General features: G+C 40.1%; 1 protein-coding gene across 1 annotated transcript in view; it reads left to right on the plus strand.

Moving 5' to 3' along the window:
- LOC137377412 (disks large homolog 3-like) overlaps nt 1-14,583 on the plus strand; it is a 550,827-nt gene extending 536,244 nt beyond the window's left edge. Inside the window, exons 34-35 of the mRNA XM_068046991.1 lie at nt 3,274-3,365; nt 9,146-14,583. Of these exons, the coding sequence (XP_067903092.1) occupies nt 3,274-3,365; nt 9,146-9,252 (199 nt within the window). The 3' untranslated portion in view covers nt 9,253-14,583. The remainder of the gene's footprint in view (nt 1-3,273; nt 3,366-9,145) is intronic.
- Nucleotides 14,584-15,054: the final 471 nt, after the last annotated feature.

The following is a 15,054-nucleotide window of genomic DNA, read 5'->3' on the forward strand; positions in this document are numbered from 1 at the left end:
TAGTGTTCTATACAAGTTTAACATAACTTCCTTGCTTATCTATGCGACTATTAATTAAGCCAAGGATGCTGTATTAACCGTTCGCTCAACCTGTCCTGCCACCTTCAATGATTTATGCACATATACACTGAGGGCCCTCTGCTCCTGCACCCCCTTTAGAATTGCACCCTTTTATATTGTCTCCACATTCTTCCTATCAAAATGAATTACATCACACTTCTCTGCATTAAATTTTATCTGCCACCTGTCTGCCCATTCCACCCCCTATGTCCTTTAGGCGTTCTACACTATCCTCCTCACAGCTTCAAGTTTCGTATCAGCTGCAAATTTTGAAATTGTGCCCTGTACACCAAGGTCTAGGTCATTAATATATAAGCAAAGGTCCTAACATTGACCCCTGGAGAACTCTACTTCAAACCTTCCTCCAGTCCGAAAAATATCCATTCACCACTACTTTCTGTTTCCTGTCACTAAGCCAATTTTGTATCCATGTTGCTGCTGTTTTTATTCCATGAGCTATAACTTTTCTCACAAGTCTGTTGTGTTGCACTTTGTCAAATGCCTTTTGGATGTCCATGTACACCATATCAGTAGCATTACCCTGATCAACCGCCTCTGTTACCTCATCAAAAAACTCCAGCAAGTTAGTTAAACACGATTTGCCCATCACAAATCTGTGTGGCTTTCCCTAATTAACTTGCATTTGCCCATGTGATTATTAATTTTGACCCGAATTATCGTTTCTAGAAGCTTCCCCACCACCAAGGTTAAACTGACTGGCCTGTAATTGCTGTGCTTATCTTTACACCCTTTTTTTGAACAGGGTGTAACATTTACAATTCTCCAGTCCTCTGGTACTACCCCTGAATCTAAGGAAGACTGGAAAATTATGGTCAGTGCCTCCACAATTTCCAGTCTCCCCTCAGTATCCTTGGATGCATTTCATCTGGTCCTGGTGCCTTATCAACTTTTAAGTACAGCTAGCCTATCCAATACCTCCTCCTTATTGATTTTAAACCTTTCAAGTGTCTGAATTACGATCTCTTTCACCATGACCGGCACAGCATCATCTTCCTTGGTAAAGACAGATGCAAAGTATTCATTTAATACCTCAACCATGCCCCCTGCCTCCATGTGTAAATCCCTTTTTTGGTCCCTAATTGGCCCCACTCCTTTTACCACCCTTTTACTATTAGAAGACTATAGAAGACTTCTGGATTTCTTTTTATATTAGCTGCCAGTCTCTTTTTTTTCATACTGTCTCTTTGCTTTTCTTATTTGCTTTTTCATTTCCCCTCTGAACCTTTTATATTCAGCCTGGTTCTCAGTTGTACATGGGACCACAACAGAGCGAGCTGTCAGTGAAGGCTGCATCATGGACCAAGTGGTCAGCTCCATGTCCATGCTGTGCACGTACCTGCACAAGTTGGACCTGAATTCCTCCTTGCTCTGAGCCATTATGCACAAACATGCTGGCAGGTTACCCAGTGCAACTCGTATTTCCTGGTGTATGCTCATCATGCTTCTTTAGATGCTTGGGCCCTTGAAGTCAGCAACTGAGTCATCTCCAGCAAAGTTAGTATGTGATTTCACCCTCCAGCAAGCTGGCAGCTGCAGTGCCCTATTCCCCCTGCCCTCACTGCTGTATACGTTCTGGTGATTTTCCACATGAATATCCCCCCTCTAGCCTAGTAGTTAAAGTATGTGAGATGCCAGTCTTGTGTTTGCTGGTGTCAGAGGGAATAATGGTGCATCTTCAAGGCAGCTGCCCTTGAGGCAGGAATGTCTGCATATTTTCAGCACCTGACATGAAAAAAAAAGTGAAGGGTTGGCTTTTATGAATGGAGAGCAGAAGTAGTAGTGACCAGTGAAAGCAACTGAAGGTTGTCATTACAGAGTGTAAAGGGTGAGAGAACAGAAAAAGATGAGTGTCAGTGCATGATAACAACTCCAACATTACCACTTACCATATCCAGGGCTGCCTCCCAGCTCATGATGTCGAGTACATTTTCTTCCACAAGGATAAGGATGTGCGCCCTGGCAGCAGACAGCAAGGAAATGCCTCTGAAGACAAATATCTGTGAAAAGTACTGATTGGGCCCCCGGGTTCTCGGATGCCACGTTGGAGGCAGTGGACAACAGGAAGGAGATTTTCTTGTTCCCAGGAGGTAGAAAGCCCTCCAGGTTAACAGCTGTGCTGCCAGTGGAAAGATGTCAGTTGTATCCTCCTGCTGTAGTTAGCTCCTGCTCCTATTAGCCAAGACACCGCAGATAACTCCCCTGCTCTTCTTTGAAATAGTGCCATGGCATCTTTTACATCCAATTGAGGGTAGACATGACCTCAGTTTAACATCTCATTCAAAAGATGGCACCTTCCGCAGTGCAGCAGTCCCTCAGTGCTGCATTGGGCTGTCAGCCTAGAGTTTTGTGCTCAAGCTCTGGAGTGGGCCTTGAATCCACAACCTTCTGACTCAAAGGTGAGAGTGCTATCAACCAAGCCATGGCTGTCCGAATGAGAAGCAGTGACAGATAAGAATGTGAGCAGAATGAGAGGGTAGTATTCTCACTTTGAAAACTGATGAGATCATTTGAACATCTTTTGGTAATGCAGCCATGTCCTGGGAGGCTCCTGGCATTAACTTGCTCCGCAGCCTCTTCCCACTGGCGGTGCAGCTGTTGCCTGGAGGGCTTTCTGCCTCCTGGGGAGAACAAGATCTCTCTCCTGCTGTCCACTGACTGGAACAGGGCCTCTAAAGAAGCATCAGAGAACTTTAGAGCCCAATCTATACTTCTCCCAGCTATTTCTGTGTGCAGAAGTGTTTGTGTTGTCTCAACCAGAATGGGACTGACTTCAAGGCCCCAAGCATCTGAAGAAGCATGATGAGCATACACAGGAAATACCAGTTGCACTGGGCATCCTGCCAGCAACTGCTGACCTTTTAAGAGGTACTGGTTACTGGTGACGCCCAATTGTTTGCTTCACTGGCCCACCATCCCCCAACTGACATGCGGCCGGTGAACAGTGTGGGGAGCACTGGCTGTGCACCTAAAATATGATGAAATTCCAGCACCAATTTCACATCTCTGGGTGTGTGTTCCATCCTGCTTGCTGTTTGAGATGCAATCAAACTTCTCAGCCAATGTCTTCCTGTTGAAAGTAATGGAAAGAGCAAACTACTAGGACTTTCACATAAAACTATTCAAGTAATTGTTGTTTTAACCATACACAAAAGATCCAGAAAGAATACAAGTCTTTGAGCTTTGTTTTAATAGGGAGATGAATAAACGACAAACTGAAGAACAAGCAACCAAAACCTTTGATAAAGCATTGAAGCTGGAGCAGGAATTTGGAGAGTTTTTCACAGGTAGGTGTATTCCTGTAATTTGCTACCTTTTAAAATCATTGGAGGGCAAGTCACGAGAAAATTTGACAACCCTGATATAGAACTTCAGAAGAACATAGCCTAGCTGGTGGAATGGAAGGACAATTGGCAAATTAAGTTCAATACAGAGAAATGTGAAGTGATTCACTTGGGTGTATATGTGCATAAGTCATTGAAGGTGGCAGGATAGGTTGAGAGAGCAGTCAGCATACAGTAGCCTACACTTTATTAATAGGGGCATAGAGTACAAGAGCAAGGAGGTTATGTTGAACTTGTGTAAGATGCTAGTTCAGCCTCAACTGGAGTATTGCGCCAGTTCTGGGCGCCGCATTTAAGGAAAGATGTGAAGGCATTGGAGAGAGTGCCAAAAAGATTCACGAGAATGGTTCCAGGGATGAGGAACTTCATTTACGAAAATAGATTAGAGAAGAGAAGGCTGAGAGGAGATCTGATTGATATATTCAAAATCATGAGGGGTCTGGACAGAGTAGATAGGGAGTAACTGTTCCTACTCGTGAAAGGATTAAGAACAAGAGGGCACAGATTTAAGGTAAGTGGCAAAAGAAGCAATGGCGATATGAGGAAAACTTTTTCACGTAGCGAGTGGTTAGGATCTGGAATGCACTGCCAGAGAGTGCGGTGGAGGCAGATTCAATCAAGGCATTCAAAGGGGAATTAGTTACCTGAAAAGGAAGAATGTACAGGGTTATGGGGAGAAGTGGGGGGGGGGGGGGGGGAATGGCACTAAGTGAATTACTCACTTGGAGAGCCGGTGCAGACACGATGGGACGAGTGGTCTCCTTGTGTGCTGCAACAATTCTATGATTCCTGCATTTTAACAGGTTTAACTGAACTGAGACTTCCACCTGGAGGAATGCTTTGAATTTGTTAACTGGATGAGTTTGAAGCACTAATAAGAAACTATAGCCGGGATAATCTTCTCAGTGGCAGTGTTTCAGGGCTGAGACTTCCACCAACACAAATGGATCCCATTCATGACAGGCTCCCAGTGGAATTCCTGTTGTAAAGAGAGAGCCCACCATTGCCAGGCTGTGAAATCCTCAGGAGAATATGTTTGCTTAAAAAAAAACACTGTCTTCTAAATCATACCTGTCCAGCCATCAATGATGCTATAATTGTAAACGTCATATCAAAATAGATGTAGATTAGATGCAACAGCCAACTTGGAGTCTGGTGACTATTTTTGGGCAATTGCAGCATTTATTTTAAAAGCTCTAATATTTGCTCAATTCATTGCATGTTATAGGCTGGTAAGTAACTCTAGACTGAACCATAGCTCATGTTTGAAAGTACAGGAGTAATAAACAAAACCAGAAAATACTAGAAGTACATAGATCAGTCAGTCAATTGTTTGGTTTGTACCCTTCATGAGAACTGAAAGATTAGGCAGAAGTATATTTGTTTGTTCGTTGGTGCCATCTTCCCAGAAGGTTGACTGTCATAGGATGCGTAGGATGGGGAAGGAAACTGCAGGGGATGGGAACAATCGAAATGTGGAGCTTATTCAAGGAGCAGCTACTGCGTGTCCTTGATAAGTATGTACCTGTGAGGCAGGGAGGAAGTTGTCGTGCGAGGGAGCTGTGGTTTACTAAAGAAGTTGAAGCGCTTGTCAAGAGGAAGAAGAAGGCTTATGTTAGGATGAGACGTGAAGGCTCAGTTAGGGCGCTTGAGAGCTACAAGCTAGCCAGGAAGGATCTAAAGGGAGAGCTAAGAAGAGCAAGGAGAGGACACGAGAAGTCATTGGTGGATCGGATCAGGGAAAACCCTAAGGCTTTCTATAGGTATATCAGGAATAAAAGAATGACTAGAGTTAGATTAGGGCCAATCAAGGATAGTAGTGGGAAGTTGTGTGTGGAATCAGAGGAGATAGGGGAAGTGTTAAATGAATATTTTGCGTCAGTATTTACAGTAGAGAAAGAAAATGTTGTTGAGAATACTGAGATTCAGGCTACGAGGCTAGATGGGATTGAGGTTCACAAGGAGGAGGTGTTAGCAATTTTGGAAAGTGTGAAAATAGATAAGTCCCCTGGGCCAGATGGGATTTATCCTAGGATTCTCTGGGAAGCTAGGGAGGAGATTGCAGAGCCTTTGTCCTTGATCTTTATGTCGTCATTGTCGACAGGAATAGTGCCGGAAGACTGGAGGATTGCAAATGTTGTCCCCTTGTTCAAGAAGGGGAGTAGAGACAGCCCTGGTAATTATAGACCTGTGAGCCTTACTTCGGTTGTGGGTAAAATGTTGGAAAAGGTTATAAGAGACAGGATTTATAATCATCTTGAAAAGAATAAGTACATTAGAGATAGTCAGCACGGTTTTGTGACGGGTAGGTCGTGCCTCACAAACCTTATTGAGTTTTTCGAGAAGGTGACCAAACAGGTGGATGAGGGTAAAGCAGTGGATGTGGTGTATATGGATTTCAGTAAGGCGTTTGATAAGGTTCCCCACGGTAGGTTATTGCAGAAAATACGCAGGTATGGGGTTGAAGGTGATTTAGAGCTTTGGATCAGAAATTGGCTAGCTGAAAGAAGACAGAGGGTGGTGGTTGATGGCAAATGTTCATCCTGGAGTTTAGTTACTAGTGGTGTACCGCAAGGATCTGTTTTGGGGCCACTGCTGTTTGTCATTTTTATAAATGACCTGGAAGAGGGTGTAGAAGGGTGGGTTAGTAAATTTGCGGATGACACTAAGGTCGGTGGAGTTGTGGATAGTGCCGAAGGATGTTGTCGGGTACAGAGAGACATAGATAGGCTGCAGAGCTGGGCTGAGAGATGGCAAATGGAGTTTAATGCGGAAAAGTGTGAGGTGATTCACTTTGGAAGGAGTAACAGGAATGCAGAGTACTGGGCTAATGGGAGGATTCTTGGTACTGTAGATGAACAGAGAGATCTTGGTGTCCAGGTGCATAAATCCCTGAAGGTTGCTAACCAGGTTAATAGGGCTGTTAAGAAGGCATATGGTGTGTTAGCTTTTATTAGTAGGGGGGTCGAGTTTCGGAGCCACGAGGTCATGCTGCAGCTATGCAAAACTCTGGTGAGACCGCACCTGGAGTATTGCGTGCAGTTCTGGTCACCGCATTATAGGAAGGATGTGGAAGCTATGGAAAGGGTGCAGAGGAGATTTACTAGGATGTTGCCTGGTATGGAGGGAAGGTCTTACGAGGAAAGGCTGAGGGACTTGAGGTTGTTTTCGTTGGAGAGAAGGAGGAGGAGAGGTGACTTAATAGAGACATATAAGATAATCAGAGGGTTAGATAGGGTGGATAGTGAGCGTCTTTTTCCTCGGATGGTGATGGCAAACACGAGGGGACATAGCTTCAAGTTGAGGGGTGATAGATATCGGACAGATGTGAAAGGTAGTTTCTTTACTCAGAGAGTAGTAAGGGCGTGGAACGCCCTGCCTGCAGCAGTAGTAGATTCGCCAACTTTAAGGGCATTTAAGTGGACATTGGATAGACACATGGATGAAAATGGAATAGTGTAGGTCAGATGGTTTCACAGGGCGGCGCAACATCGAGGGCCGAAGGGCCTGTACTGCGCTGTAATGTTCTAAATTCTAAATTGTTCCACCTCTGTCTGCCCTGTGCTGTCCTTACACATTCTGCATAGACCAACTGCATCCAGTCCATTCTATCTGTCATCCATTTTCTTCTCTGCTTCCCTCTCCTAGGTCTTCCATTGATATTTCCTTCCAATAATTGTCTCTGCCAACCTTTTGCTCTAATGATGTGACCGAACTATTGTATCTTTCTCTCTTTGATATTATGCACTAATTTCCTCTTTTCTCAGTCATTTCCAGCACTTCCTCATTAGTCTTTCAGTCTGTGTAACAAGTATATTATTATGATCAGAAAAAGGGGGAAGGAAGGGAAAACATATATAAGGAAAAACGTGAAAAATTTAAAACCTGGGGAAGTTCCAAGCCACAACTGTATAAATCAATAGTTAGGCCACATCTGGAGTACTGTGTGCAATTCTGGTCACCTCATTACAGAAAGGATGTAATTGCACTAGAGAGGGTACAGAGGAGATTTACGAGGATGTTGCCATGACTGGAAAAATGCAGCTATGAGGAAAGATTGGATAGGCTGGGATTGTTCTCCTTGGAATAGAGAAGGCTGAGGGGAGATCTGATTGAAATGTACAAAATTTTGAGGGGCCTGGATAGAGTGGAGGTGAAGGGCCTTAGCAGAGAGGTCAGTGATGAGGGGGCATAGATTTAAAGTGTTTGGTAGAATCCAGAGGGTGGTGGGGGGTCTGGAACTCACAGCCTGAAAGAGTAGTTGAGGCAGAAACCCTCAACTCATTCAAAAGGAGTCTGGATATACAGCTTAAGTGACGTAATCTGCAGGGCCACGGACCAAATGCTGGAAGGTGGGATTAGAATAGGTGGATCATTTTTCGGCCGAAACAGACACATTGGGCCAAGAAGCCTCTTTCTGTGCCTTAAACTTTCTATGATTCTAAGGGAAATATTGGTAAGATGGCAGAATGAGCGAAAAGGTGGCCAATGGAATTCAATATCAATAAGCGTGATGTGGTACATTTTGGTTAAATAAAATAATTATACTTGAGAGTGGGGGAAAAGCTGGGTGATATGGAAGAGGGGGATTAAGGTTTACAAGACTTAAAAAGCAGTTCCTCGATTGGATAGGCCATAAAGGAACCTAACGGAACACTGGGTTTTATATCGAGGTATTTGGGATAAAATTCAAGATTGGTACAGGCACAAAATGGCTGGCAGCAGATTGGCCAACTGTATACAGTTTGTCCAATTTTCCTTTCCATTGAGGTTTACAGAAAGGAAAATGGGCGGTGAGTATAATGAGCAGCTGATCTGGTACCTCTCATTTTTGCAATCTTACCAAAGTTGAATTTTACCCCCACTAAATATGAGTCAAGGATCTATGTAAAACATTAGAAAGACTAGTATGTACCTGGAGCAGTGTGTGCAGTTCTAGGCTGCTCATTATAGGAAGGATGCTCAGCCAATAGAGGAAGCTCATTGCAGATTTATTAAGATGCTGCTTGGTTATAAGGAATTACAAAATATGAAGAAAAACTTTAAAAATTGGGGCTGTTTTCTTTAGATCAGAGGAAATTTAGGGGTGATTTGATAGAGTTGTTTAAAGTTATGGAAGAATGGGACAGTAGACAGGAACTGTTTCCAGTGATTAAAAGGTCAACAAAAAGGAGACAGATTTTGAGAAATTTAGGATTGAGCTTTGAATTTTTTTTGAGGGTGTGAAGTGCACTACTAGAGTTGTTGATTAAAGCAAGATTATGTCGACATTTAAAAATACACTAGAAGGGTAGTTAAGGGAAAAGCGAATTAAGGAATTTGGCACGAGATTAGGACTACACCTGTAGTAGATAGACACTAAAAGGGACTGATTAGATTGAAAGGCCTGTTTCCATGTTTTCACTTCTACGTAATTCTTGCCGCCACTCCCTTTTGTTTCAATGGCTTATTTCTTTCATTCTGTTTGTTCTGTTCCTTGATTTGTGCTTTATTACATCATTACATTGAAACTTCCTCTCTATTTTTCACATTTGTTCACTCCCACTTCCTATTAATATGCTCATCAATCTCTGATTGCTTTGCTTTGGTGTGTAAATCTGAAAGGTCGACTCTTCTCCAGTGCTGCTGATTGCTTAAAACACACAGCAAGTCTATTTTTGTTGCACGTTTCCAACAATTGCAGTATTTTGCTCTGTATACAGTATTATTTTTCTTTTCCACAGCCATTGTACAGGGAGATTCATTAGAGGAGATCTACAACAAAATTAAACAGGTCATTGAAGAACAGTCTGGTCCCTACATCTGGATTCCTTCATCTGAAAAGCTCTAAACATGGCCCAACGTTTAGAAGGAAGATATTGTTCGGGGGAAATATCCTCCTTTTTAAGATATGTTGCATATCAAGTTTTATCTTTCTCATTATGTTATGAATCCTCACCGTCGCTGTGGCTGTTTCCATACTGCATGGTTTTTATGAAATTCCATCAAAGACATGGAAATGCACACCTGAGTATTTTAAAGAACATCTTCAGGAAAAAGGACTAGGATTGGTGATGACTTTGTACGTTTGTATTACCTGAAGATTAGCTACGAGAGTTTCATATGGACTAAGTGGTGGTTTTAAAGAACCAGTGTTCACGGGATTCTGTTGGTTAATTCCTTCTGAAATCTTTCTGAAATTTCCTAATGCAGATGGGTTTGAAAGAAGAGAAAACCACTTTACTTCTGTGATTACACATAGCAGTGCTTTTAAAGACATGTATACAATTCCTCATCCCAAGAGGAGAATGAAGAGAATGAAAATCAGAAAAGAATTTTAAATCATGATTGTGGTACTGTAGATGAAAATATAAAAATTTTCAACATATTAAATTGCACATTGTTTTACACATGAAAACATGGTTGTCTGCATGGACATTTTACATTTTTTTTTGCTGTTTTTAAAAGTGATTCCAGTAAGAACTGAACAGGTGAATGATAAAGATTATGTATATTGCTCAGATTGATGCTGTTCACATGTGGCTTTGTATGAATGAAATGTTAGAAATGCATTTTTTGTCTTTGTCTAAATGCCCCATCTCTCCCTTAGTGAAATCTATCGTTCTCCTTTGAACAACTGGATTTAATTTGAATTTGTATGGGTCAGGAAACCTGCTTTACCACATCACGACACAACTAAAAATATTATGTAGAGAATCACAAATCAGATATATCTTGCTTGTCAATACACAATGTGAGCATTAGTTGCTTTCATGTATTTATATATGAAGTGTTGCACAATATTCCCCCTTAATTAAGGAACCAAGATAATAGCTGCATTTTCTGTTTAAGTTCCCCAGATGAAAGTAAAACAACCTAATACAATGAGGAAGATATATGTTGTAACATTTGAAATTCTGTGTTAGCAACTAAGCTAGTTGTTTTATCTACAAACCATGAGGAACTGGAGTAGTTTGACGTACTTCAGAGGCAGTATTCATGTTGTTTGAACTGATATCTAAATTGGGCAGAATGAGTGCAAACCTTTGTAGTGATTTTTTACTCTTTTACAAAAAGTTCTGGATATTTTACATGAAGGTGAGGGCAGGTAGCAAGGGACTGAAAATAGGGGTTTACTTGTTAGTAGTAAAGACATGCCATTGATGTTTGAGATGCAGGTTGTAATTTTGAAGTGTGTGCAAAACACATGAATATGGTGCATCTTCAGACATTAGTGATAATTGCTTTAAATAGATAATGTATGTATGAAAAGAGTTTATAAAGAACACTTCAGCTACCACAGTTCCCCTTGCAATAGATTACTCTGTTCATCTTTGGGGCATAACTTCTATTACAGGCTCCTGTCACTGACCTTGGTTTTTCATTTAATCAGTGATCATTGCTACAATCCATAAGATATCTATGTTGCATGTAAAGTCAATTTATACATATTTTTAGTGTAAATAGTCAAGCTGCAACTTTGATCAACAAAGAAGTTATCCAGTAGATATTCCCAACAAGGTGACTGTGTCAACACACAAGTGCAGTTATCCCTGGCCTTTTATATGGACTACTGTATTATATACAGCTGTTACCAATTACACTACACTGCAAAATGTTATTTCCTAATAGTAGTTGGAACAGTATAGCACAACAACAAAACAAAGAGGTAGATAGGAAACATTGCTGAATGGATTGAGGGTTAGACAGGTAGCCTTTCCTGGCTTCCTTTTTTATTTAATCCAACTCTCATAGAATGACAGACTAAAAGATATTGATTCAGAGACCTATGTGTAGTAAATGGCTCATGTCCCTATAGTTTTGGCAGAAGGGGAGATCAAGTGCCTATGTTGTAACACTGAAGGCCATTCTGCATTGGATTCATTTGCCCTCTGTACTGTGGCACAATAGTATCTTTTGAATGCTCTACTTTGTGGTTGGGTTTTGCTTCCTCCCAGATAAGCAAAGTACTGGAAATAGGCATTATATTTCAGGCTGTGATTTTTCAATTAAGCATATTTTTAACTCTCAGGGTTTCCAATGGAGTAACTTTGATAATTGGCCTAAGCACAGTAAATATTTCCACTAGTAGGGTGAGGCTTGTGTGCCTGTTCTTATCTAGGCCAAGTCACTGTATATAGTAATAGCAATGAGGTGCGATTGGAATGTTAGCTTACATTTCATGAGTGGAAGGATTATACTTGGCAAGATATTGCAGATGGACTCCACTAACCATTTTTTTGTGTAGGGTAAATATTTTAACTTTCTTCCATCACAAAACTAGTCTTTAATAACTTACTCTTATTTTGATCCATTTTCAGTGGTTGCCTCCAGATTTCTACACTCTTAGCCATAGTCGTGCTTTCACAATTCACACTTACTCAATATGACAGTGATAATTTCTGCCCATCTAATAATCAAAGTCCTATAATAGTAAAATGTTGAAGTATACTGAAGGCCAATGTGGCAGATAACACACTGCAGTGAAGTGCTACACTTTTTGTAAAGAAAAGAAAACAGTAAATTGATAGGGTTTGATGGTACAGCATCAGGTTTAGAAAATAGAAATTGCACTCTTGAAACAAAGGGTAATTCCACCCAGTAGTTAGTAAAAATTATCTTCATTAGTCATACCTGTACATTTTTTGTCTTTTTTTCCCATGATGAACAGTTAGTTGTTGGATTTCCATTGATTCCTCCCAGTCAGCCTGATAAATTCAGCTTTTTCTTAGTATCTCTATTTTGGTATTTGCATCATTGAAGCCAGTATTCATTTTCTGTTTCTATTTTTAAATAACCATGGCTTATGTTAATTTTACTGCCCAATTTGTTTACATTTTGCAGCAAAATAAATGTTAATGTTTAAATTATTATTTAACCTCTAAATAAGTGTTCCAAACACACTTATTTTTTATCTACATGTTACAGGCCAGGCTGTGAAAGTTATACTGTTGACTTGCTTTTGCACAAGATTTGATATGCGAAATGTGTACAGTTCCACAGTTACTAATTTCTGTGGCACTTGCTTCTCCTGCAACCCTCCCATCTACAACTGTGCTGTTGCAGCCTGGTCTGTTATGTGATCACCAAGGCCTAGAAATTGCACTGTGCTTAATGTGTTTGTTTGAAATTACTTTGTCCATTGTTTTAACAGAAGTATTAACCTGTTTATTTCCGAAGTAACACTGCAGTGTAATTCCTAAGATAAAATGTGCTGTCTCCCTGATGGCCTGCTCCAGTTGACGGGGATTGTTTACTGGTACATGCACAGTTATAAATGGATAAAAGAAGAAAATCCTAAGACTTTAACTACCAGGCCATGAATGTACTTGAACACCTGGGGCAGCGAATACTTATTAATTGCCTTGTTGTTTAAATAAAAAACTAATAGAGCAGCAAAATTTAAACTAAACATCAGGATAACGGGAGGGCTGCCTGTATACTTCAGTTTATTTTACTTTGATCACTATCTGCAGTACAAAGTGACAGATGGGAAGGAAATTAAGTCTTTAAAGAGTGAATCTGTTTTTACAGCAGTAATTCCTAAACTAGAGCAATCTTATTACAAAGTGCTATGGTATTCAAAAAAAATTAAAGGGTAAAGAAAATGTTTTATAACTGAAGCCATGAGACATTTTTGTGTGTACCACACAGTAAAGTAAAGCTGTAGTGAATCTATTTTAGGTTTGAGGCAGCTGTAAGAATTCAAAGTGGTATTTTAAAATGTTTTAACTGTGTTGCTTTAAGCACTGTGCAAGATATTTTTTCTCTTTTAAATTGAGGAACTTTTAACATTTAATTGTCATCAGACCAAGAGACACATTGGGACCACAGCATATTCGGCAAACTTCCATTAAAATATTACGATTTCATTGCATGTAGCTTTCTTAAAAAATGGCTGGAGATTCATCTCATTTCTGTCATCACTGCACAATTGTTCTAGCCAGCTAATATTCAATACGAGTGATTCAAAGGGCTAAATTCTGCACAGTCACAGCATCTATGAGTCAGATTTTCAATTACCAAGACGGAGAGTTTGAAAAAAATGTAATCAATTGAATTCTTAGTGGTGAAACGCTTAAGAATATGATGGTCCGAATTTTGATCATTTTGAAATGTAGCCTACACAGAACATCCCTAAATGACTCATTTTTGTCGCTTTGCTCTGTGTGCAGCAAATGATGCTGTTCAGGTTGTAAATGGTGTGGAACACTGTACTGGGATTATTATGTAAATTGTGTTGAATTTTTTACCAGGATAGTTCAGGTCTAACTAGGACCTCAACTGAAATTGGAAACAGTGAGCATGCAAATTCATTTAACGTAGGCTATCACGTTACTGCAAACAGAAGAGGAAGAACTCATGGAGTCATAAGTTTTATTCAATGCTTTTTCATTATTATGTGCAGACCAACACCAAGTGTGCAGGGATCACCAAGGGCCTGAAAGTATAATGTAGAAACATAGTAACACCTCTTTTCTTAGTAACTGTGATAAATTACTTACCTTTGGTTACTGTTGTAATGAAAATTCACTTATTCAGGTGCAAACATTTAGTTTTTACTTCATTGGTGTATGAATAGGCAAATTAAGAGTCTAATGGAGGTATACTGCACATACATTCAAATGAGATATTCATAATGGTCTTCAGTTCCACACACATTTACTATGTTCAGATCAGAAATGTAAAAGACAGCTAAATTAAAATCATACCTGTAGTTGATGTAGGATTACATTATTGTCGTGTTCATTTTTGTGCCTAGCAAAGTAAAGGCTGCCAAAAAAAGTAGACTACAGCCTGGGATTTCAGTCCTTGGGCTATAAGCATTGTGTATTCTGTTTAAGGAAATGTTGCTATGGTTGGGAACTTCCTGTGGTAGATTAGTTGTCCTAATGCAGCCATCCTTACCTGCAATTCTACAGTTAAATGTAAGTGAACTGATGTATTCTTTTTTAAAAACTCCACATTTTGGCATTGGTTCTTTGAATCCAGGAATTGCAGTAAGAAGCCTCCTGGTTACAGATGTAGAAGAGTTTGTTATATACCCTTTAATGCATTACATTTCCCTGATTACATTGTGTGGAATAACTTTAGGGTACCAACTGTTGGAATAGTGACAAATCAGAGGAATAACGTTTTATTCCTGTTTATTTAAAAAAAAATTATCGGCTCTGGATATAAGAATAAAACCTGTTTACTTTAATTAAAATGGATTAAATTGTTGCTGTCTCTATTTTCAAAACCTCCCAAAATTAACTGAATCCTTCATTTACTGACGGGTTGTTATCTAAAAATACAAAAGCAATCTTTCCTTATTCCCCACCCCCCAGTCAAGAATTAAACAGCAACCATCAACAAACTTCAAACTACTATCTGTAGGCTACTAACAACACAGCTCTCAAAGCCCTGGTAATTCAATGCTATATGAGTTTACATTTCTTATTAACTGGCTAATCCTATTTGAATTTTGTGAACCTTTGAATTTTATGAAAAAGCATCCTCATGCTGTTCTCATTGGTGGATAAATCCCACATCAGAATACCAGGAACTGTCAGTATCAGCAAATTAATGGCAACATTACAGACTGTTGCAACCCTATTGGCTCAATGGATAAATGCAGGCCAGATATGGTATTAAAGACCAGGTTTTCCAA

Source organism: Heterodontus francisci, chromosome 15, assembly GCF_036365525.1.
Source record: "Heterodontus francisci isolate sHetFra1 chromosome 15, sHetFra1.hap1, whole genome shotgun sequence".
NCBI lineage: Eukaryota > Metazoa > Chordata > Chondrichthyes > Heterodontiformes > Heterodontidae > Heterodontus > Heterodontus francisci.